The sequence below is a fragment of the Spodoptera frugiperda genome, chromosome 5 (genome assembly GCF_023101765.2).
Source record: "Spodoptera frugiperda isolate SF20-4 chromosome 5, AGI-APGP_CSIRO_Sfru_2.0, whole genome shotgun sequence".
In the NCBI taxonomy this organism is placed as follows: Eukaryota; Metazoa; Arthropoda; class Insecta; order Lepidoptera; family Noctuidae; genus Spodoptera; species Spodoptera frugiperda.
In genome coordinates, this window is record NC_064216.1 from 1844466 (window position 1) to 1871194 (window position 26729).

At 35.4% G+C, this 26729-nt stretch overlaps 1 protein-coding gene across 9 annotated transcripts in view; it reads right to left on the reverse strand.

The window, feature by feature from the left end:
• LOC118271766 (espin) overlaps window positions 1-26729 on the reverse strand; it is a 132510-nt gene that overhangs the window by 61528 nt on the left and 44253 nt on the right. For 4 of the 9 annotated variants that reach the window (XM_035587963.2, XM_035587962.2, XM_035587961.2 and 1 more), the window contains exons 1-3: window positions 10114-10365; window positions 6496-7477; window positions 2605-2760 (exon numbers count right to left, since the gene is read on the reverse strand). In XM_035587963.2, coding sequence (XP_035443856.2) covers window positions 2605-2760; window positions 6496-7400 — 1061 coding nt within the window. In that variant the 5' untranslated portion in view covers window positions 7401-7477; window positions 10114-10365. Of the gene's footprint in view, window positions 1-2604; window positions 2761-6495; window positions 7478-10113; window positions 10367-18550; window positions 18811-26729 lie in introns of those variants that run through there. The other 5 variants (XM_035587964.2, XM_035587966.2, XM_035587960.2 and 2 more) reach the window with 4 other exon arrangements.

Below are 26729 nucleotides of genomic sequence, written 5' to 3' on the forward strand. Positions count from 1 at the left end.
CGGATTCGCTCCCCATGTCAGCCAAAGTATGATGGGACCGTCAGTAGAGTGCACCCTAGATGGACGTATATCGATCGGATTAGCGATATATTAAATAAGGGCCAAATTAAAAGTACCCTTAACCAATGAACAGGTTGATGAAAAAGACGTACGATTGGTAGCAACTGACATTCCATTGTCTCTGCCTACCCCCACGAGAGACAGGCATGATGTTATGTATGTATGTATAATTGACCTTATTTTGGGATTTTCAAAAATCTAAATGTGTAGTAGTGCCTGACAATTGTGTCGACCCTCTATCATATGGAAATATATATCAACAAGTGAAAAGTGTGTGTTAAGTTTCATATAATGTGTAATATGTGTACCTCTGTCTACCCCTTCAGGAATTACAAGATATGACGTCATATTATGAAAGCCTGCAAACGATACAACATTTGTCTTCAAGCATTCCAAAGCGTGCATGCGTCTTTAAATGATGACGGCACGGAATACCAACTAATTATAAATGTACCATCATTTAATTATACTAATTACTATATACATGCGTGTGGCTATAATAACTATATTCTGTGATAGAAATTGATAAGTCTATCGTCATTTGTAGTTGGATCTTTTTTCAGAGCGAATGGTGGGTGTAATTAGGACGTTTAATAATTATTTTTGTAATTACAACAAATTAATTTATTAATGGAAACTAATAACTCCTATTACATTTTAAATAGACTGATTTTAATTAGCTCAAAAGTTGCCCGAACAAAGGGTCATTTAAGTATTCATTCTTCTGAAAATTTCAGAGGAATTATAAGCTAGGTAATGTTACACATGATCATTTAGGTAAATTTTAGTAAAAATGTAAAAAAATCCTACTTCTATCCTACTGTAGTGTGTTGACCACCTCACCGTTATAAGTAGCGAAGTTATTTGTATAAGAGACACTGAATTAAAGTGAATCACAGTCAAATCAGTGGAACATACTCATTGCAATACAAAACAGTAGCTCCAACATCCCTAACCTACCCAACACACAACAGATTGAATCTCAGCAACGTAGCGCATACGCATCGCGTACGATCACTGATCAGTAACAGTACTCGCCGTTAGTTCCCGTGACTGGACAGTTATGGCCAGAAGATCACAAAAACTTCTTACAAGAGCTGATTAAAGCTAAATAGGGTTCCGTAAATCACTGTTTTTGCGTAAAGTGCTTAACTATTGTGTGGCGATAAATTACGCTTGGTACGGAACCCAGAAAAAAATAGTTAAGGAAAGGAAATAAGTAATTGATGGCCATCTTCGGATAGCAAGATACGTTCAGATAAATGTTCCTAAAGAGGTTTTCAAGTCAAAATTGTTCAAGAAATAACCTTGACATACCGCTAGGAAAGGCGTGACAAATGTGACAATTAGTCAATAAAATTTCAGACTTTTACTGACTACTCCCACTACCTCCGGCTCACCCAAGGCGAGAAGTCACCCGATGATTTTCCCCCATCAAATGAAATAAAGAAAAAAAGATGATTTTAAGCAGGTGAACCAAACGTCCCACCATTTTATGATTGTACATAAAGTATTAAATAAAAATAAATAAAACAATATAGAAAACCTAGTGAAATACCATCCTATTTTTTTTAAATAGCTCTTTATTAGAATGGTCGACCAACAAACTCGACCACACTCCTAACATGTCGGGCACAGATAAGTCTCGCTCAGTTGCACCTGATCTGTTGCACATGCGCAATGACGTGTGACCGTTTAATGAGACTCGCGCGCATGTTTTATTGCCAACTTAATAGAATGTCTTGCATCAATCTAAATGACTTCTATCATCTAACTAAATGGCTAGAGATTTATTATTAATGTTTCTGTTTTTATCATATTAAAAGTAAATTGTATTTTTTTTTTTTTTTGTTTTACCTCTTGACCTGATTGTGATGAAAGGCGGTTAATGATATGATTAATTGATTTATTGTGTTTTATTCTAATTTTCGTGAGACATACTAAGCAATGCTGCTCATGAATATGAGCTTCTAGTATGACTTGAAACTAGTCGATTTCCTCGTCAAATAATTACGAGAGTTAGCCGATAACATATTTTGATTATGTTTTGTTGATTCATTGTGACCATTTCATCAGAGTGCAGATTGTAAAATTATTGTAGTTTTGTTAAATTATTTTTGAGAAGTAGGGTGCCCATTTTATAAAGAGGAATTTATTTTTATTTTATTTTAATTTACTTTTATTTTTTCACCAGAATTGTACTCAGAGATATTTAACGGTTACCAGAACGATTTTGGTCCGAAAACCATTACCAAGGACTGTGTTAAATTACTATTATTGACTCTAAGCACGGTATGTACCTAAATATCCTATACGTTACGAATAATTTAGCCTAGGTCCGAGATTCTAGGAAACCTAATTAGACCTACCTAATATTCAATTAATCTGTATTTTGCTGCTCAATACCTTAAGACATCTCACAATGTAGGGTCACTGGTAATTAGTACAATTGTACTAGTACAATCACGTGTTTAAATATCGGTCGATATAAACTTCGTGGTATTACTCTGTAATAAAATCTAGAATACTATAAACTGTACTCACGAGACATCAGGCGTAGTGTTGGTGAGCAACCGCACGCAGTCGAGGCAGCCTCGTGCGGCCGCGTAGTGCAGCGCCAGGGCGCCGTTGTTGGCGCGCCCGCCAGCGCCCGGCATGGCGCGCCCGCACCACCAACCCTCGACAGCTAGACGACCGCTCCTGGAAGAGATGGATATAGAAACATTATTAATATATAGGACTATAGGTATACGTGAAAACCATTGTCTTTGTCACTTGACAAAATTGTAAAACAAATTTTGTTTCAAATCATTTAAGTAATGGAATCATAAAACAAACTAAAATTTTCAAAATCATAAATGTAAGAAGTTTTAAGAAAACCTATAATAATGTCTAATATCAGTAACTTTTAAATATAATTATGGAAATTATTAAGATAATTCACTATTTTTATAGACCAAACGAAAGACATCAACGCGCTATATGAGGCTTTAGGCTACAACGCCATCTATCATGTAATAGCTCAACTAGTCTGTTAGTTCACTAGAGCGCATCTTCACAGTATACGAAGTGCTGACACGCTACTAGTTCAACTACTCATTACTAGGTGGCGTTGCACAGGCAATCATAGTTGAATATTATGCTGAAGAAATTATTCAATCAATATAAACTAACCAATTAATAAAATGGTAATAACAGAATTAATTAACTAATTAATCAAACTGTGACAAGGGATTGACATTGACATTTCGAAATGTATTAAATTAATATCGATAGATCGAGGATGTTCTCAAAAATAGATTAGAATTAGATCACATAATAATACAATATTTGACATTTAAAACTTCATCAATTTATTACAAATTTTAATCGTTTCATGTATAAATTAAAAAATCTGGATTTTTGATAAGTTCAACCATTTCAGATAATGAATACCGGAAAGATGCATAAATAAATATGATCCATCAAATATAATTGAAATGTCAGTTATTTCATTTTAATATGATAATGACTGCACGATTGGCGCGGTGACTGGGCGACCGGCTGTCGCGTAACGTGTAGCGGGTTCGATTCGGGTCTGGATGGCAAGTGTATGTGAACTTGTATGATTGTAAACGCAGAATCGAAACAAGTGAAAATACTAGAGAGGGGTAACGTTTTACAAACAAAATTGTATGTCTTGATGTAACTGATGAATGAGAATATATTTGACGATTAAGATGAGGGTTATACTGCGACCTTGACCGCATTTAAGCAGGCTATTGACTGAATGATGAACTAACGGTAGGTATAAAACAAAAAAAGTAAAAGTATAAATATCTTAAAGGCACGATCTTTTCTACAGCTACCCTGACTCTTGACGATTTATTTTCAATTTAGGTTTAGCTTTTCATCACCAGTTTAGGACGATTAATATAAACAATTTTCTTGTAGTTAGCAACACATAGAGATAATCAAGAATTATTAGATCGCACAAAATATTGTTCTTTGTGATTATTGAACCCGAAAATCAAACTACAAGCTGCGGACTACCTAACGTGTTTACCGGGGCTTCGGTTCGGAAAGCAGGAGTAGGAACGGAGTGTTGTTCACCTAAACAAAAAACCTACAACTTTAATATGTATCATTCATAAAAATAAGAGTGCAATAACTACATTGCTGTATCATCGCCCAGAATGATCAGCACGCGTCAATTACAATTACAGTGGTTTTAATATCTCTGACTCAATGTCTTAGAAAGAGAGTAAAATTTGCATCGTCATGAACGAAATGCATCTAATCATTAGAATTCACTTTTTCTAGGATTACATCTGATTGTATATGTATTATTTCACCTTTTATTAATTGTAAACGTACAATATTGTATTAATGTGAAAGTTTGTTTGTTTGGATATTTGTCCGTCAATCACGCTGAAACTACTGAACGGATTTTTATGAAATTTGGCATACAGACAGGGTATGAGCTGACTTGGGTGATAGGATACTTTTTATCTCATGGAAATGTGGGTGAAGCCGCTGGCAGAATCTAGTAATATTATAAAAAGACGAAATAACTATTTATACTTTTCTTGTTGGCTGGAATAACACATAGGCTTCTTTAAATCCGACGGAAACACGGGCACGGACGCCGCTGGTAGAAGCTAATCAACATTATTTTAAAGCGTTACAATTACTTCAACATTTTACAATGACAGAAAGTGAAATGAACAAATAATTACATTATAAATATCAAATTTAATTGACGAAATCTGCGATCAAGTTAATAATATAACAGTCTATCAAGATAAAACGTAATAAAGCAAATAAGAAATAAAATTAATGACTAGAAACTGCATTCTGAGAGAACAAACACTAGTAACATATCAAGCTACACAAAACCATTTTACCATGATCCCCCGTTGTATGATATTGTCTCACATTCGTAGGTCAGTTTATACTGGTGTTGTATAGCTTGGTGTGAAGCCATGTGGCTATGTTATTGCAAATTGCGATGTCAATGACATTAGCTCGTACATTGCACAGATACAATATTACTTTCTTATGTACATACTATGTACCATGTATTGTGTAAGCGATTACTGTTGTATTGCAGCTGGTTAGTTATTGTTTACTTTATTTATTTAAAAGATTGTACGGTTGGTGCGGTGGCTGGGCAACTGGCTGACGCGTAACGTGTAGCAGGTCCGATTCCCGCACGGAGTAACTCTTTGTGTGATCGACAAATTATAGTTTGTACACCAGGACACACACAAGGACAATCACGAAAAACCCGGAGATAATCTTAGTGTGCGGCAAGGTTTACGAAAAAAAACAATAAAAAATACCCCAGCTCTTTTTAAGTGTATAGATTTTATACTAAAAAATATGTATATGCTCTAATAGTCGACCTTTAGGTGATGCAGAGATTCTATAGCAATAACTTTTACGTTATATTCCGTGCATTTTGTTATATACAGCGTGTTATACATTGTTTGTAGTAATAGAGTGGACAGTGGTGTGGAAATGAGATTATTTTCATGACATATCTATGTATGAATTTAAAATTTTAGATATAACTTTTATTTAGGACAACAGCTACAGGTGACCGAATTAAAAATAATGAGCTAGTAACTGACACAAGACAACAACGAGAAAACATTTATAATTTTATTCAAAAAAATCGCCGTATTATATTACTAAAGTCACTCAAAACATAAGCAATCTGATAGTCGCAAACCTCAACAATTTTCATTCAACACAGTTCAACGAGTAGTTCTAGATTCAATTTAAAACACATCCATGATTAGTTTGCACTGATCGTGACACAGCCCAGTAAACATTTTGCTCGAAAATTCATATTTTACAACAATGGCTATCAATATGGTTCATGCATGTGTGTATTAGAGTATTAGTCACCACACCAGTGGTATGGGGGACACGACACCACTATACCGTAACGGCAGGCCACCCATCACATCCTGTGCACAATTTCTAAACTGTGACCTTTCAACCAATCACACAGAATTCTGGCTCATATTTTTGTTTGGTTTACTTTTTGTAGTACCTATGTTAATGGTGTCTATGTGTACTAAAATAAACTGTACTTTTTGTCCAATCGATCTGTCATTGTAAGTAGTTTGAGGAAGTAATCAGGTTATGTTTTATTTTATTTTTGCTAAACAAAGATCATTATTATTTAATTTTTCTATATCATTTGTAACTAACAATCAAACTTAAACATTAAAACAGCGATATGTACAGATCGATTTGCTATTTAGTTGTTCAAAATATTTGTTTTAAAACAACGCTAAAATCCAGTACAACATTGTTTATCATCACTCTAGAGACTAAACAAGTAAAGAGGCGCGCGAGTAATGATAATAATTACTTAGTCATTCAGCCCGCCTCACTTTCACTCTCAGATCTTACATCGAAAAACTTGTAAAAAGTATTTACCTAAAGTTACCGGCGCGCAACGCAATCTGTAGCGTGTCGAGGTCCTCTTCGTAGTCGTGGCAAAGCTCCATGGTGGAGTTCCGCGCCTCGTAGATGTCGAACAACACCGCACCATCCCCCAACTTGTCCGTCATCACACTCCTATAAGACCGGGTCCCAAAACTTGACGTCACTGACGCCCCTCTCGGAAACCTCCTCGGAGGCACGTTCACATTCTGCGACGCCTGCAAACCAGGCTTCTTCATCCTCCTCTTCATATACCTCCTCATCCGCAAAGACAACATCACACGTATCCGTATGTGCCTCTTAATATTCCTATCGTATCGAATCTGCTCCTTCATTTTCTTATTTCGTTTTTTCCGCTGCGGGATCTCATCTATTCGTTCGAGTTGGGTGTAGTTCCGCTCAATTAGTCGGCTAGAATCGAGGGTAGGCGAGCGGTTGAAGAAATCCGAGTTGTTGTTCCGCCACGCTTTGCTCAGAGACCAGTTCTCGCCGCACGTGGGGGTCTTCACCTGGATAGGTTTCTCGTAGATGTCCTCCTCGAGAGCGAACATCCTTCGAGACAGGAGGAAGTTGTCGATGTTTCGCCTGAGAGTACTACTTTGAGAACTGATCGTTGTGTTCACCAAGTTGGAAGTGAGAGTGTCTGAATTTTTCTGGAAAGTTGTCCCGTAGGTCAGTTTAGGCGGCTCGGGGACTTCTTTGTTTTTTCTTTTGGCAATGGAAATTATTCTCCGACGCATCGCGGACATGTTTGTGAGTTCACTCTTCAACAGTGGGCCTTTCCGTCTGTCTGATGTCATCTCCGGCGACCAGGTGGCGTTCTCGGAGCAGCTGCAGAAGTCCTTGATGAGCCGCGCTATAGCGTTACAGTCACCATCTTCCGATCGTTCCCTAGGCATTGTTCATCGCCCACAATCGTTCTCGTTCGTTATTTAACTGTCACTACTAAAGTAAGAGCACAGAAAATCACTGTTACCTACAAGTCAAGGGTTAATGTGGTTACACGGCCGTATTCTGTTACACTTCCGTGTTCTCATCTTATTGTTACGATTATGTTGCGTAATTGGTAAACTCGAACGCGTCTCGCTAAGCAGGTCGCATTTTTGAGTCACGTACGACGAGATTCCGAGTTGTGGCCGAGATGATGTACGATTAATTTATGTTTACGATGTGATCGATTACTTAATCGATGGCAGGTGAATCTTTTCGATTATCTAGGTTAAACGGTAGAAACTTGTTAATGAAAGCGTGGTTGTTATGATTAGTATCTTAGATAAATGGAAGTAGGATTGATGATTTTATTAATGAATAATTTAAAGGAGAAATTATAGGCTTTGGGTAATAAATAATAATCAATCCTTAGGAATTTGGTGGAGAATGTTACATAACCTTTAAGGTTTGATGTTACTTAATAATTAACAATTAATAATTCACAATCTATTAAAACATACTTTTTCTTTTACACAAAACTCAACTCTATTACAAAACACTAAATTACTTTCCCCTACCAATAAAAACTTGACGAAAGTAACACCTTAACTAAAAACTGTAATTAAAACCGCTCAAAATACAGAAATCAATTAGTCATGAGCTAATTTCGATTGAATGTCTTAAAAACTTACAAATTACTCTTCATTAGCGGCCAGTGCCTGTCACCAAATCGATACACGACAACACGAATCGAGTTGTTGCTTCCTAGTTGTTTAACCGATTATTTTTATCGATATACTTATCGATTAATTGTTAGGAACTTCACTATAATTGTGGTTTGATATGTTTATGTTAATTTCCTCGTGGTGTATTGTTGTTTTTCTCTTTTTTATTGTTATTAACATGCTTGTATTGTTAATAAAAAGTTATCTTTAAATCATAGCATATAACACTGACTGAAAATGAGTTTCCCGTATTTCTCGCACGCGGTGATTTATTAGCAACAAGCATTGCGTATTGATGATAATTAAAATTACAGTTTTGGAACTGTCAAATGAACTATCAAATGACTTACCTATTGGACCTCTCTTTAAGACTTCGCAGAGATGCACATATAAACCCTAACATAAGAACGAAGAAGTTAACACGTAAGTACTTAAATAAATAATATTAATAACATAATAACAAAGAATGCATTTATCCAAAATATTGCAATGTCTTAAGCACTATAATAGTTCTGTGACTATCTTACTTAATGGACACTTCATTGCAATAAACACTTTGACTTTGAAAATAAATAATATTGATGCAATCGACATATTTATTTCTTAAGTCCGTATACACAATTCCAAAGTCTACACTATTCATTGAACGTTTAGATAATTGGGAAACATCACTATCAAACGACAAATGAATGACATTCATAAACTTCCCTAACAAGCAAACGACTGAAATAAATACTTTAAAAATGATATATGGCACGTTTCCTTACAGTACCATGTTAAATACTTTTTATAATATATATGTAACGAGTGATGCGTTTCGGTCTGCAGCGTAAAGCGCTTTCTTTGTCATGTAGCATGCAAATGCAATAAATAGTAGGTACTTATTAGCTATGAGCTCTACAGCAATGTAGCGCAAGCGCAGACAAGCTACTAGGAAATTATGGAAAATGTTTTGTTTTTATACGTGTTAAATGGTTGGTTAGGAGAGAGCGATCTTCTATGTGGTAAGTTATTTGTTGATTTTCATTTGTTTTTGATTATAAGTATTTATGTGTGCTCCCAATTATGTTACCTACTGAAGATTTTGCTGTCTATGTGAAGCTAATGAACTACCAACAACACTTAACTGTTTTCATACAAGTCTAAGACATCTTAAAAATAGACCTAAATGGTCTAAATTCATCATTTAGATCTTTTTAGATAGATTCATAATCATCTGACCATAAAATTACGTGAGTAACCTTGCCTTGCAATAAATAAATCAACATATATTGATTAAAACATACACCGTATCAATAAGAATTTATCATTCATGAATTTAGATCAAAATGTTTTCTTAAAATTTTAATAACATAATACTAATTCAAAATTTTGCATACGCAAATTAATTGAGATCAAAAACATTCATAATTCCGCAGTAGGCTTAAAATGGCGGATTTATTACAACTTTACGTAATAAAACATTTGAAATTTCTCCGAAATAACTTCGTTTTGTTTGCAGAATATCATTGTAACTACTCATTATGCAAACCACGGCCAACAAATTAAGTAATTATCGTAGAAACGAAAGGTAACAATTAGTATGCGCATACGCTCATGATGCTACGTTTTGATTGGGTTCCCAACTTTTTCTAACCATGCACATGTTTTCTCCATGAACAAACTATTGTCATAACAATTCCTGTAAGAAAACACGTAAACAGAATCGAAAAACAATAGGAAGAGTTTGAGAAACAGGCCACAACTCCGATCATATTTTGATTAAAAACTTTTTTATCAATTTCTTCCACGAGTGTAACAGAATACGGCAATATAAACATCATAAATTTACATGAATCCAAGATCCGATTAAAATAAATTAATCGTTTCGAATAAATCCATTAATAAAGTCATAACAAAACACGAGAATTCAACAAAAATTCATCTTGAACACCGAAGAATTTTTTCAAACTCTTACGTAATAGATAGTTTCACATTCACTGCAACACGGTATGAATTAAAAAAAAATGTTAATTCACTTTCATACACGAAACACGTTCCAATAAATCATGATCTGTTTTATCTATGGGGCCGAAAAGCGCGCGAAAATTTGACATTTTTTTTTTTTTTCGAATGACGCGCCGCGTTCAGATACGCGCAATTGTGTTTTGATGATACACGCTCGGTGCACGTAATTATGTACAGTTGACCATGTCGAATTGCGCGTGAGGAGCGACTGCCGCCGCGGGCACCGGCCTCGCTCTTTCTCCCATTCCTACATAAGTGATATGATGATCCACACTGTTGATGGAAATTAACGCGCGCCCAAGCTATGCATTGTCGCTGATTTGACAGCTGTTCGTTCATCGTACCATGACACATCCGAAACTGGTTTCCGCGTTAAACAAATGAGGTTTTAGTCGCGAAAATAAGTGAAAATTACGAGAAACTTGTAAAGTTGTAATATTGTGTAATTATGGTAATTTCTCTAGTTTACACGCTACACTGGCGGTGCACTTGGATTTGTTTGCGTATGATTTATGTTGAGTACTTTGTTAAATGGAATTACAATAATTTCTGGGACGATGATACTGCGAGGTTTCACTGATGAAAACCTAACACAACCCAAGATTGCTACATCGTTTCTGTGATTAGCATAATTGTTAACGTCACCATAGTAAATGAAAACAAATGCTTTTTGAGAAGGAGATAATCATCCAATGACTTTTCGCGCCTAGGGCGAGGCTAGAACGATTGTCAGCCTCTCACTGACTAAAAACCATCCCGTTTCCTTCTGCTGGTCTTGTGCCGGACCCCGGTAATCACGCTAGGGAGTCCGCAGCTCCACGTCGGCCATCTGTGGTGGTCTGATCAAATTTTCCAATAGGTAGGCAATTGTGCAACCTAACAATTATCGTCAAACAAAAACATCCCACGTTAATTTTAGAGTAACAGCATCCAAATCTAGTATTACGTACGACCAAGTCATAAAATGTACCTACCTACCATCATAAACATAATGAATACGGAAGCCATTCACTCCATAGTTTCGGACATTAATTTGTAATTATTTTGCACAAAACACTAACACGCTGTTACAATGGTAATGTAAACCATAAACAAGAGGTTTTGCTGCCAAAACGGACTGGCGCTAGTGTCGCAACGATGTTGTAACAGTTTATGCACGTAACGATTACCTATATTATGCAAATATGCGTTTTAGAGCGGAAATTGTGGAGTGAGGAAAATTTCCAAAATTATGAAAATTGGGCGTTATACTTTTCCAGTATGAAGAATATTTCCCGCCCATATAACAAGAGACCTGAATTAAGCAGTCTGCCGTATGCATAGGAATTATGGGAAGCTTCTGATAAGCTGGTTAAGAGGGCCTTTGTTACAGTAGTAGACGTATTACGGCTGAAGATAATGAGTGCAAAAGACATATTAACATAATACCTACTAACTCACATGGCACTATTCAGTTATCTTTTTCGAATTCAAGACTGACTCCGAACGAAATATCTTAAAACCATTCAATAAGCCATCTTCTATTACAATTTGGAATACCTTATTGGTTTTCAAGTTTTCGGATCAATGATTTAAACTTCACAAACATCATACAATAATTATTAACATGTCAACCTTCTGTGAATATAAAAATAAAACAAAATAAAGACCCAATTATCATTTTCTTTTATTTTTATAAACAAACTAGCTTTCCGCCCGCGGCTTCGCCCACGTGTAATTCGGTTATATATAGCGTTTTTTAATGATCTCGACAGGGCTTTTTCTTCCACAGGCTGAAATCTTGTTACAACTGGAATTAAATATAGCCTGTGTTACTCAGGGATGATGTAGCTTTCTAATGGTGAATGTTTGAAATCGATTCAGTAGTTTCGGAGTTTATCGATTACATGTGTAAACAAACAAACATATAAAAAAATAGATTGTTCCTCTTTATAATGTTAGTATACATACAAATCTATATAGAAAAAGTAAAGCGAGACAAAATCATCGTCTTTGCGTCTGATAGTCATCATCCCATGTGAATGAGCTGATGATGGAAGGTACAACTCCTCAACGGTTAGGAGTTGAAAGAAAATTCTTACGAAGTTATACGTACATGTGAGGCTATTAGGTTGACCTGATAATAAAAAGTAAATCTCATTAACGTTAAGAATTTAGGTGAAAATGGATGCGGACAAATTTCGTCTCTTCACTTGCTGTTTGTATGGGTAGTGTTAACACAAAATAGGGATTTAAAGGCGTGATGTTATTAATGTTATGCATGTATGTACATAATTATGTATGTTAAAGAGACGACTGAAAGTTGTCATACAAAGTCTTTTTTTTAAGGATGGGAAATCATCAAATGACCTCTCCCGCTCTGGGTGGAACGGAAGGGAGTGTCAGACTTTTACTGACTAAAACCCACCTCGTTCCTTCAGTTGCCCTTTGCGTTCCGGGGCCACGGTATCTCGTTAGAACTTTCCCGCAGCCCCGGCTCAGTTTATCCCGTTTCCCCCCCTTGGGGGTTAACATTTCAAAAATCCCTTCTTAGTGCTCACTTATGTTACTAAAGGAACCTCTGTTCAAAATCTCAGACTCCTATACCGAGCGGTTTCGGCTGTGCGTTAATAAATCAGTCACCCAATCGCACCCCTAAATCACGATTGGGGGTAGTTTGAAAAAACTTATAATGTCAAACATATTTACTTGCCTATGTACGTGTTCATGCCAAGTTTCAAGTTTATAAACCCAAGGAATAAGATTTTTCATAGAAACGTTTTTACCCCTTTTCCCCCCTTGGGGGTTGAATTTCCAAAAATCCTTTCTTAGTGCCCCCTACATATCCCAAGGAACCTACATTCCAAATTTCAGCTGTCTACGACCAGTAGTTTCGACTGTGCGTTGTCTGTCAGTCAGTCACTCAGTAACGGAAGAGTTTTATATATATAGATGACGCTTGACGCTGTCAAGTCAACTAGCCGGATAAATGGCGGCAATATAAAGTAAATCAATAAAATGTCAAAATTTAAACGTCGCTTGTGACACGACGATTTGTGTGCGTTCGTGTTCACGTGCAAATATTCACAGTTTTTACTGCCGAGATTAATTTAATTAGGTACAAGAAAATATTATGACTGCCGCCTTGGTTCGGTGGTAGTGTGTGAGTATGCTGGATAGAAGATTATATTCTCGGGTGGTGCTAAGTATTATTTTAATTGAAAGTGAATTGGTCAAATGGTCAAATGGTCAATTTAATGTCTTAAATCTGTAAAGTACCTATTTTTTAAGATGACTAACAGACGTCCATTTTAATTACGTATAGTATTGTATCGACTATAACTTTAGTATGCACAAAATCTTTTTATTTTTTGAGGGGAGAAAATCATCCAATGACTTCTCCCGCCTTGGGCGAGGCGAGAGGGAGTTTCAGACTTTTACTGACTAAAAACCACCCCGTTCCTACTCCTGCTTTTTGAGCCGGAACCCTGGTAAACCCGCTAGTTAATACGCAGCTCACATGCACAAGAATGCATCGATGCAATTCAAGTGCACTCTCTATTCCCTCATAATGCAACAAATCTATTATTTGATATAAGTTTTAATGTCGTATAATTTACATTGCATTTGTGTATCATCCTCAAAATATGTATTGTCATAACAAATAAATATTCGGATGCTGATATCCAAATTATTATTTACACGAAGATGATCTGTTTATAATATATTACCGGATGTCTGTATAAACACAATGACACTTGAATTTCACTCTTTAACTTATATGAATGAATAGTCATCATGATCGACATTTTTGGGACAATATTTGGACCAAGATTTCAACAAATCAAATATCAGTGTCGATAATTGCTTGCACAGTTTTTTGTTTTTATTTATTTTGTTTTCTTTTTCTGTTGTGTTGTGTCTCTTGAAGAGTGCTTTGTATTCTTTAAAGGCAATATAAAGAGTAGGTAATATTTTTTTAACAAATATTACATGGTCATACATGTACCGACTTCTGTCGTTGTAAAGAGAAGACACTAGAGCTGCAGACTGCTTAGCGGATTACCGGGGCTCTCGGTCAAAAAGCAGGAGTAGGAATGGAGTGGTTTTTAGTCAGTAAGATTCTCACACTCCCTCTCGCCTTGTCAATCGTGTTAATTGAGTGCTTTCTGAGCCAGAAGACTGACACAGTTTTAAATATTTTCTCAGTCTGTATTTTAACGATATTCTGAACCAAAGGATTGCACCTGAGATCTTCCACACATAGTCACTAGACAACCAATCGACAACCACATCAAGTATGTAGAAATAGAAAACCAGAAGCGCAAGCGCAAGTACGTTACGTGAGTAGCCATCAGAGTTTCCTCACGGCTTAATCTGTAACACTTCCTCCAGCGATGGTTATCATACCGTGTCAGCTAATTGACATGATATCCTATTTGTATATCTACAACTATTATTAAACGAAAAGGAAATTTTAGGAAATAATTTCTTGGAAGAAATAATAGGGAGTTGGTGGTTTATTAACTGAAACTGATTAACTGATGATTGCTTTAAAGCTATTATATTATTAACTATACCGGTATCTTTGCCAGTATATGTATATCAAGTGTAATGACAAGGGCTTCTGGTTTTGGCATTTTGTTGGGTAAAACGATATCGAGCTTTTTAACTTCAAAGCTGAGTTTCGGATTATTTATTGCACGGGTGACAAAATTCGACTGGAAAAAGTGTGGTCCACTATTAGGTATTCGTAACTGTGGACTACTTAACAGGTTACAGGGGCTCCGGCTCGAAAAACACCTGAAGGAACGGGATGGTTTTTAGTTAGTAAGAGTCTGTCACTCCCTCTCGCCTCGTCAAAGGAGGCAGAAATCATTGGACAAAAAGAAAGCTGTTAGGTATTTTTAGGTATACAAATTTTAACGTTATTAATTTATAAAAACGAATATTTTAATAATTCTACACCAATTTGTCAGCATCGTCCAATTAATCTTATTAGTAAGCAAATGTTAGCAAAAATAACTTTGAACCAATGTTTTCCACGCATAAATAAATGTATTGGCACACAACAGACGCATTTAGCCAAGAATTAAAAGAATCTGCGATCTCATTGGCTAGCATTACATCAATCTATTATTCAGATCAAGTCACAAACATGTCTTGAATATCAAATCTTTTAGACAGCATTCATTTATTCAAATATATTTAAAACTAGTTTAAATTGATTAATTAATTAAGATTCCCTGTTTAATTATTGAACACATAGACTTGAACGTGCAGTGAATCTGACTAGCTATGCTAATGGCCCGGCTTCGTCTGCCTACAAGTCACGCTTTGACGATCTTTCTACGAACATCGCACGACATTAAAATTTACATGGATGCTCAGATTGTAAAAAGCGTGCTGATTTTTTTTGCTAGTAAGAGTTTGTTACTAAGTTGGTTAATTGAGGCTGATGGTATTTTTAACTATAATTATTAACATTGTAGGTACTTGTAATTTCTTAATAGTTCGCGTTGAAGAGTTCTTTTAGTAAGCTGTTTTTCGCTAGTTATTTGCCCATTGCTACAAAGTCCGCGAAACTCCTGAGAATGCTGTTGTTTAGTTACTAACCTAACTTTTTTTTGAAGGGGAAATCATCCAATTACTTCTCCTGCCTTAGGTGAAATGAAAGGGAGTGTCAGACTCTTACTGACTAAAGAACACCCCGTCCCTACTCCTGCTTTGCGATCTGGAGTAAACCCGAAACTCCGGGAAAATCTTACCTAAAATTATTTTTTGTTTCAAGCAGTCGCATGACATCATTATTGTTAATTTATCTCGTTTATAACTTGTCACTTGAATTCCTAGTTTAATGACTCGCGACAAACGAGCTACATTTTTCAGTGTAACAGTGTAACATTTTATTTCATAAAAAAAATGTTAAACAAAAGATCACGCATATTCTTCTCCTAAGAGGAAAGCTGGATGTAAGTAGTAAGCTACAGAGAGCTTAGTACGAGTTTGTTTTACGTTTAACGAGATCGAAACGTTACTGCATTCGGCGTTCTGATTGGTTAGTTCATTCAAGCCAGCCAATCACAGCGTTGAACGCGATCTCGTTTCGATTTCACTAAACCAAAAGACTAAGGGTACCGAACTGCCAATTTCGCTTATTAAAATGAAAAGTAATCTTACTGCCAAAATAGGTACTGGTTTAAAACCCTGTAGGTTTAAGACCAACTGCCTATAATATATTTCTATGTTCCTCTCTACATGCATTTATTTTATACACACGCAACGCATCAAATAAACAAAATATATAACACTAAACAATAAATTAAAATAACTCTCATCATTTTGCTCCCAATTCTTATAATTAAGTAATACATCGTACTTTTAAACGAAACCGCCGCAAAAATGGAAGTAGATTAATTATACCAAACATAACAAGAACAATTAAAATATATACATAATTCTTGTTGTATGTGTTACGTCATATGCTACACACACATTCTCACAAGAACTCGATGTAATTAGCACACAATTGTATTCAGACAATGTATTAGAAACGATAGCAGCCTAGTTTTTACTTCTAACTACCTACTTTCATGTAAACGAGAGATCACACGAGATTTGACAGGTAGAAATTGACAGCTGTCAATTTTGACGTTTAGTGGTGTAGCTGTCAAATTGTATTTTATGTGTAACTGGCCTAATGTTGTAGTTCTGGTTGATATATACATATTCTGTCGTCTTGTATCGTATAACTATATTTTATGTTGTCATTGGGGCGATACCTACAGCCTCAACACAGCAAGTTAGAAGTTAATAAAAAAAGTTTAATAAAAATTGTCCAATAAGCATACCTACTGACTAACTCGTCTACCCCAACACTAATAAAATAGACATTGCGGAAAAGTGACAAAATGCAAGAAATATTCATGAGCCATTTTATGTTAATGTATAGAAGAATTAACCTTTTTGCCTTTGACAAGGAATTAGCTTTGTGTAGTTCTTTCACTAAATGTGGCGACATCTACCGCCATGTAAGGAACTAAGCGTTCAAAAACAGAACTTTGATTTTAAGTATAATTTAATATTTTCAAAGTTAAGTTTGTCTTTCGATCCCTATTACAATAATTAGCTTTCATTATAAAAATCCTTAATTTTTTAATAAACGCTTTTTCATTTTCATTTTATTGTCACGTTCTCTTTTTCTATGACTTTGATAGGAATTTTCTAAATGCAGCAGGTGGAAACATCAACAATATTCTAGTGTTTGCTCTTGGAAACACTTGTTTGATGTTAACACTAGAATATTGAATCCCACTTTACCCCGTAGAAAAAGAAAAATGTGAAAGATTTTTTATTAAAATCGAGCCCGAAAATTCAGTCAATTCTATACTCTTAAGGACAAGACTGACGTATTACAATACGATGATCCAAATTCTAAGATTCGTACTTACGATTGTATAAAAAGACAATCGATTAGAATACCATTGGCTAAGTATCGACTCGATTGTAACCACACAAAGAATAGAGACTGCATTGCTTCTATCCAGGTGCGTGGAAAATGAATCTGTCTAACAATATCCATTGAAGTACCTAAGTAGAAATTTATAATAGGTTATTTATATGAACAATCAAAACCGTGTTGTTGCTACAGTCGACTTCGAAACCGGAGGGGCTCTTAAAATATTTCGAATTACCGTATGATCGAAATACCAAATGTTCCGAATTTGAATGTGCGCTAATGACGCTATTTACCTCTACAAGTTCAGGGTTCTTTCTGTCTTTTTCTTCGAATTGTCGAGAGTTTGAAGCCGATAACTTCGAATTAATGAGTCATTTGGTTACGTTAAAACGTTAAAAATGTCCTGAATACAAAATATCAAGAGATTATCTAGGGACCTCGTGATAACTTCCAATTATAGAGAGGCTCGAATTATCACAGGTTTGAATTAACAAAAATGGACTGTAGGTCGAAAGCACATGAAGTCACTTGGACCTGCACTTGACCTTGGCACACTGACTGACATTTGACATTCCTAAATACGATCACTAGACTAAGAAAAACTAATCTTTTATAAAAAGAAAATGCTCAAATATTACGAGCCACAAATAAATGGATGCTACATTTCTATGTACTCCTCTATCTACCTCTTTGAGTAACAAAAACATGCCGTTATGTCATATTACAAAAAAAATCCCCATAGTAAAGTTTACTACAAGCTATATATTCTCGTTGCTCTCCTTTTAGAGAAACAAAACAACCGGAAAGACGCTATAACGTTCCCAAAACACAGTTATTAAACTTTAATAATAGGTTTAGTGCCCATAATCATAAAAAAAACAATCCATAGGCATTTCACACGCCTCCCAATGACCCTAGTTACATAACAAAAACAAAAAAAAATACAAACATTTTGACGCATGCGTGCGACACTGCAGACGCGTGCTTCCGCCGGAAACTCTCGAGCAGCCATATTAAAAACAATAGCATTAACATAAACCACATCACAACACAATTCGTTTTCAAAATGTCAAACGCACGAAAATTCACAGAGTAACCCACTAAAACAGAGACTGCATCGCACAAAAATGTCATTAAATTTTAATTTATGGAGTCATTAAATAATTTTATTATCTTGCCACTTATACGCATGAACACTAAGCCATAACTAAACAAAACAATAATAGAATCGATATAAACAAGTATGCGTGTGAAAGCAAGACATACAAGTAATGTGCGCAAGAGTCGCTGTCGACTAAACATCCGCACGATGGCGCCACCGTCGCGAGAAAACATGGAGTGATGAAAATGAGATTTCACACATTGTTTCGCATGGTTTTTTACTTATTATTTAAAACCAATAGATTGGTTTTGATAAAAGTATTATAAATATGTTCATAGTTTAGTGGTCACGCGAAATTGCAATTTAACGGCAATAGATCTTCCACATGAATGGAATTGATTATTCAATTGGACATCAATCAAAATTACACTTTAAGCAATTTTATCTTGAGCTGCGGACAACGTAACTGTTCACCGGGACTCCGGCTCGAAAGGCAAGAATAGAAAGAGGGTCCAATATTTTTTCGTAGTCAATAAGAGCCTGACACTCCCTCTCGCCTCGCAGGAGGAATCAATAGATGATTTTGCCCCTTCAAAAAAAGGACACTTAACTTTAATTCTGAGTCTAGATTGGCTCATTCTCTATTACATCACATAACATAACTGCTTAAAGACTAATTGTTACATTTAGTGTGTACTCACAACTTCAAAACACAAAAGGTTATATTTGTCATTTAAATATTAGATAATTCAACAAAAACCAGTTTTTCAACGATTTGTGGATTGTGGACACTTTCTCGTTCAGCTTTTACTTTTTAATTTGTTCTGTGAAGGTAATGAGTATCGTTATCGTTAAAACTGGTATCGGTATCGTTAAAAGGGATTGAGATAATTTCGTTAAATTAAACTCCCTTCACCATTTACGGTGTTTAAAAATCTTGATAAGTACTGTTATTAATTGGATAAGAATTTGCAACGTGAAATTAAATAAAATTACGTAATATGTTGAGCAAAATTCGCGTAAACGATAAGGAAAAGTTGTGTAAATTGGATTTCTAGATAAGTCACATCACTACGTCATGTTTCCCTTATTATTTTATTTAAAAAAAAACGTTGTCCAATATTTTCTCCCGTGTCGTATCGTAATATTTCATGTTACATTTATGTCCAGAATTTTTTCCAGTGTCTTGGGTGCGTTTATAAACATAGTTCACATGCCCGAAACAACAAGTCCATCACACAAAAAATTGCTCCGTGCGGGATTCAAAACCGCTACATGTTGCGCGGCAGCGGCGGTTGCTCAGCCACCGCACCCACCACAGAGTACATTGTTTATACTGAGAGCACCCACCATGCAGTCAAAATCATCATTAGCATAGGTAGGTACTTAGGTAAAGACAAGTAAAATGTCATGTTACTACTTTTCCACATTTCCCATATAGTTATCACTTTATTATATACCCTTAATTCTTAATTTGAATCACAAAAAATACTTTTCATCTCACGATAACCTAGCGCCACCAAGCGGCAAGCTGCGTAAACGCATTGTAATTTCCAGTAGCGTGAACACATAACTCGCGCATGCGCGTAACTAAGCTATTGTTACAATTGTTAGCAACATGCGATAGATGGTAGCTCTGTCGCATTTACATGTTACTGCACGAGGTAGGTAAACGAGCAGACGGATCACTTGATGGTAAGCAATCTCCACCGCTCATAGACACCCGAAACACCAGAGGCGTTACAAGTGCGTTGCTGGCCTTTTGGGGGTTAGGAATTTAAGGGTTATTGGGGAATCGGAGATTAGGAAGGGGGTAAGGGAATCGGGGCTTGAGAAAATTGGAACGAGGGATAATCGAGCCTCCGGTAACCTCATTTCACACAACGCAAGCGTTGTTTCACGTCAGTTTTCTATGAGACCGTGGTATCACTCTGATCGAGCCAACCCATTCATGCCGAAGCATGACTATCCTACACTTAAAAAACACAATCATTTTACTGACTCACGACTCATCACAAACACACAACCCTAAAGCTAAAATTAGCAAGATCACCGCCTAGAAAACATCATGACTAAACGTGTAAAGTCAACTTAACTTACATAGTAATAGAAATAGTTTTCCGTGTAACTGACTAACTAACTAACTATTCTACGAGCCGGTTATAAGCAGTAGCTTGGAAAGTAACCTAGCTCAGTCAGTTTTTTGTTTGAAGTCTACCGCAGGCTTTTTGCCGTCATAATTCCTTTTCTAGTTACGTAGAGTAAGTTCATCAACAATGTTCACGCGTCTAAAGCCTACTATTATAGTACAATCTGCAATAGTGTGATAATTTATTTGAATAATTTTTTTTTTTGTTTAAGCCTTGTCCCGCTCTAGGATTTCCTCCTGTGTCGTGGCTGCGTTCAAAAACATACAATCCCACATACACACTGACACCCGATTTTTGGATCGCACAAAGTATATCTCCGCACGAGAATCGCAAATGCCTGTTGCACGGTAGCCAGTTGACCAGCAACCGCGCTAACCGTGCAGTTAAATATTATAGGATGGGTTATGATTTCAGAGAAGTGCCACTATTGTTTTTGGTAAATCATTACTCATAAAATCCATAATTTAATTGATTGATTGTAGTTAGCCTCATATCCCTTTAAAAAAATGTGACCAAGTTAAAACATGCACAATTTCTTGAAAAAAGTTACGGCCAACCCTAATTACAATCTATGTATAAATGAGAATGACCCTACCGTATGAGTGGTACATAAAAGGCAATGAAAGTGTTGCGGTCCTGCGACTTTTTGCCGCCCACTCATCGTATGCACTCTCTCCTGATCAGGCGCAGCCCGGCAAAGGTTCACACGTGGTGCTACATAGTACGGAGAAGGGACAACATAAATATATTGTGTACAACTTACAACAACGTCACGCCTTTTATCCCCGAAACGGTAGGCAGAGGAGCACATTACGGGACATAACGTCGCTATACCAATGTACTCTCACTTTTCACCTTGTATTATAAGTCCCATGTATTAGGGGGTGAGCGTTTTGCCATATACTGGGCACAAACGGAAAACGGGTAAAAACGGAAAAAAGTCCAGCGCTACTTTTATATGTTGTGTAAAATGTCTTTAATAGTAAGTTTCATTATGACTCTGAATACGTCCATAAACGAACACTACCATTTTTATTAAGAGAAGGTGAGCAATACTGCTGCTTGCTTTGTCAGAGTCACGAGGATCAGTTGGATGCGTGTGGCGAGCTGTTCTTCAGTACGTTCCATCATATTAAAACTTAACAAATTACTCATACATACTTAACCTCATGCGTGTTTCCCCTTGCGGAAGGCAGAGACAATGGAACGCTACGAATCTTACATACTTCTTTTCAGATTGGCAATATTAAAGAAGGGCCAAATTAAAAGTACCCTTAACCGACGAGCATGCGTGTCTGATGACTGTTGATGAAATAAATTACCTCCGCATTCTACCACAACGCTTATTTTCTACTCACAAACATAATAGTCTAACGCCCGAATACTGAAATGCTACTCAATTTTAAGTTGCACTTAAATATCGTGCTATCTCTGTCTTTTTATAAAGAACTGATAAGGACAGAACTAGTTTTGAGAGCGTCTTAAAATTGAGTATTCGGACATAACACTATGATAACCTAACGAGCGTCTAAACAATTTGCTTATTAATTTTGAAAGCAACATACCGTACCGGTCTAAAATGAAATTGAGTACTGTCTATTTTTAGAGCTTTAGCATGTCCGGTTTCTTACTTATTGTTGCTAGTCTTATCGGATACATATTTTAAAACACAGACAACTGAATTAAGAATCGATATCGACTGACTAATAAGTAAAATTTATTTGGTTTCGAATTCAAATCATATTATAATCAGTTAATGGTTGCAACTTTTGCTTGAAAATAAATGTCCTCCTTTTCTATTTCCGTGGAGATTTTATTATTAGAAAATGTTATTAATAACTTCTAGATAGTCTGTCCACCAGAAAGGCTAGAATTTTCTTAGTTTTATTCATTCGATCAGTCTTAACTTTGTAACATACATTACAGCATCCTGCATTCTGCTAAAAAATATTAGTGTGAGGCAACGTTTTTAAAAAAATACACATGCATAAAATACAATTAATTTCTCATCTAAATGTATTACAAAATTGAACAAGAATGCATCTAATAATAATCTAACCATGGATTATACATTTAATTCATCTTACTTTTACATAAGCCTAATCGTCAAAAGTCACAGTACAAATAATAAGTTTGTTCAACACAAATTCAAATAAGGATTACTTAACATATCAATCAAATGTCACGCACATTACTTAGGACTTGTTACTCGTACAAGGAGAAAGGCGCCAAAATTATCGTAACAGTAATGAATAATGTCCGAATAGAGGCCTTAGTACGAGTTCAGCGGTCTGATTGGTTAGTTCATTCGCGCCGGCCAATCAGAGCGACGAACGCGCTATCGCGTTCAACGTAAAGAAAAACTCGTACTAAGTATACTGTGTATAGATATTTCACTCATTATAGTGATGTGACGTAATATTACAGGCTGCACTTAGCATACCTGTTGTTTGACTAGTGTTACCTAAGGTTACATGTGCGTGTTTATAGAACAAGACTCAAAACATGCACCTAAGTTAGTATTTGTTAGTGAAAATTCTCACTGAAATTAGATTTTTATAAGTGGCAGATTAAATGTCTAAGGCAGTGCTTCCCAATTGGCGGTCCGCGAAATGAAAAAAGAAATACATAAGACTACATACACTAGTTAGTTAGTTTTAAATTATTGCAGGTTGTACATATTTATTACTTATAGCTTTTGCCCGCGACTTCGTTCGCGTGGAATAGTGACTTCCGGAAAATTTTTGGTTTTAACCACATAGTTCCCGATCTCGCGGGATCTCTTCAAAAATAAGATGTGGAAGATATTCCAGGGAACTCTTCAAAAATCAACATAATGAGCTCTGCGTTTGAATTTAATAGATGTATACTCACTTAGGGCATTGAAAAAATAGTTTAAAAACGGACTTAAACTAAAGAAATATTATAATCTTTCCGAACTTAAGATGAAAACTAACTTAAAACTAAAGAAAGCTACGAATTACGAATTTATAACAATTAAAAAAGAAATTATATTACAACCTCTATGCTATAATAACCAAGCTTAAACTAAATAATTTAAAAGAAACGACGAAATCTAATCTAATTAATTTATAAATTAGACTTACAATTTTATTAAACAAACTAACTACAGTAACTACTAATAATCGATATCAAACTAAACCTACGTTAAATAGTTTAACCAGAAAACCAGGAAAACCCAACTAATAAAATTATTAATTGACAAATACAACGAAACCAATTTAGAATATACGAAACAGCAGGACCACTATTGTTCAATTTCGTACTTATAGTACGGAATTGAACATTTTATGTCCGGAATAAAATTATTTTTTATTTTTATTTTATGATTTTTGAAATAAAAATCCTATCCTATGTCCTTTCTAAGGTTCTAAACTATATCTGTACCAAATTTCAACCAAATCCGTCAAATAGTTGCGGAGATTAATGGTATAAGCATAGAATAGTGTTCGACGTGATTCTTTAATTTGACATAACTTTTTTATTTATGAACCGATTGACATGAAACATACACTAAATGTAAATTGAAGCATACCACAATATATTCGTGAAAACCGCATCCAACTCGGATCAGCCGTTTCTGAGATTAGCGCGCATAGACAAACAGACAAACAGATAAACAGACAAACAGACAAAAAAAAAGTTAATTACATTTTTGGGTTCGACATCGACATAACAATAACCCCGGCTATTTTTTTTATTTTTATTTTCAATGTACAGACAGCACTTTTCTACGATTTTATTATATGTATAGATTTAAGTTTTTATTTAATGTCAGTTTATTGAAAAATATTATAGTAGTTCAATTTGTATGACACTACAGTTCTGTCCAATAAATATTATATAAATATTTAAAGCTGAAAAAACTTAATGTCAAAGGAGACAAGTGAGAGAAGCAACTGATTACAACAATCTGATTGAATGAATGAGAAAACCTAAGTGTTTCATAGGGCCACGTGAAAAAAGTAATAACAATAGTGGTCCCTAACCTAACAAGAATTATACAAAAGTGGTCCTTGACCAGGAAAAGTTTGGGAAACCCTGGTCTATGGTATTACTTCTGACCGCCTTTGCATTTCTATGTATAAAGATATAAAGCTTGAAATAAATAAACAAGTCTCAATAAAACACTTGTAGAAATAGAGGAAACTTTTGTATAAATAAATATGCTAATTGGCTGGCAGTTAACGTGTTAAAAAAATCATTGAAATATATTTATTCCAAAATACTAAAATGCAGTTTAAAACCAACATAATACAGTATTTTCACTTACAAAATCACACATGACTACAAAACAAGTTATCACACAGTAAAATAACTAACATTATAACATTATAACTATACGTTATTAGTATCGTTATTTCTATCGTTATCTAGGCCAGTGAGACATCACTATAATAGCTCGAAACGCGCTTTCTTGTGGCTTCAAATCGTCTATTGTTCGCTGTTATTTAGTTCAAAAATCTGAAATCGAATATCCTAACCTAAAAACGTGTGGGTCGCGAGGTCGTTGTTAAATTGTGGCTTTAAAACTATGTTTAAGATGGGTTAAGAAAGGTCAGTACTAGTATTTGGGAAAAAGGTAAGTATAATTATACTGCAGTGGAATTTAACTGTTTTGGTCATGTAATTCATGAGAGTACTTATTTGTGAAGGCCAAAGGTCTATAGTGCGTCACCTCTTATTATTGCGTTTGTTGCAAGGGTTATTTTTTCTATATTTTTTAAGAGCCTAAACACTTATATTAACACATCAATAGCTTGTAAGTGGCCATTTTTTTTTCAGGTGGAAAATCATCCAATGTAAGTGGCCACTGCTGATCAAACGCGTTCTCACATGGAGAAGATTTGAGCATTAATCACCATGCTTTCATTTCATCAAGGCGGGTTAGCGATTTCAAACTTATAATTAGAAATTATAGCCCAGGTTTCGTCACGATGTTTTCCTCCACTGTCTGTAAATGTTGTCTAAATAAACATAGAAAAAAGGATCTCAATAACTATAGGCAACAACAAACTCAAAGCATTTATTTCAATTAATCCTTAAATTAGACACATTTGAAACGTCAAATCCGTACCCCCAGTACGACAGTGTCCCCGCCAAATCGAGCAAAAAAAATTCGGCAGCGGTACCATCCTTTTTTGAATTGTCCGTCAGTCTATCTGTCAGTAAAACTAGGTGCTCGTTCCTTTGTTTTATAAGATGTACCTAGTACTCGTAATAATCGTTTACGAGAGTCGTTGTTAAGAATGTTCTCTACTATTATAATTTCTATGAAAGCTGAGCAAATCTAGAAAAAAATGAGTCTAATACTTATTTTCTATTTGGTTACGGTTTATTTCTTGCTCAGCAAAAGCAATCGATGTGTAAATTCATTTTCCTTTTTGTCAATTGTCTCGTGGAAAGTTGAAGAAGAAAATATTAGTCTTGACTTTTTTTCTGATGGGAAAAATCATCCAATAACTTCTCCCGCCATGGGCGAGGCGAGAGAGAGTGTCAGGAACCCCGGCCGACTAAAAAACCCCGTTCCTACTTCTGCTCTTTGAGCTGGAAAACCCGCTAGGTAAAATCCGCAGGTCCAGTTGAGCATAAACCTTAAGTTTTTTTAATACACACAGTCTAGGCTGACTTAGCATAATTCATAGCTAATTAATCGACACACACAGAAAAAGCCTCTTCCTTACAGAAATCTTTCCCATAAATCAAAATACTTCAGTACCTACATCAAAATCCTCAAAAAAGAAGAACTAAAATCACGAAATCCAATTGTGAATAATTAAGAAACAACCATCAAAATTGAAACCTTTTAAACAAAGCAAATATAAAAGCTTACATAAACACACTCATCTAAACAA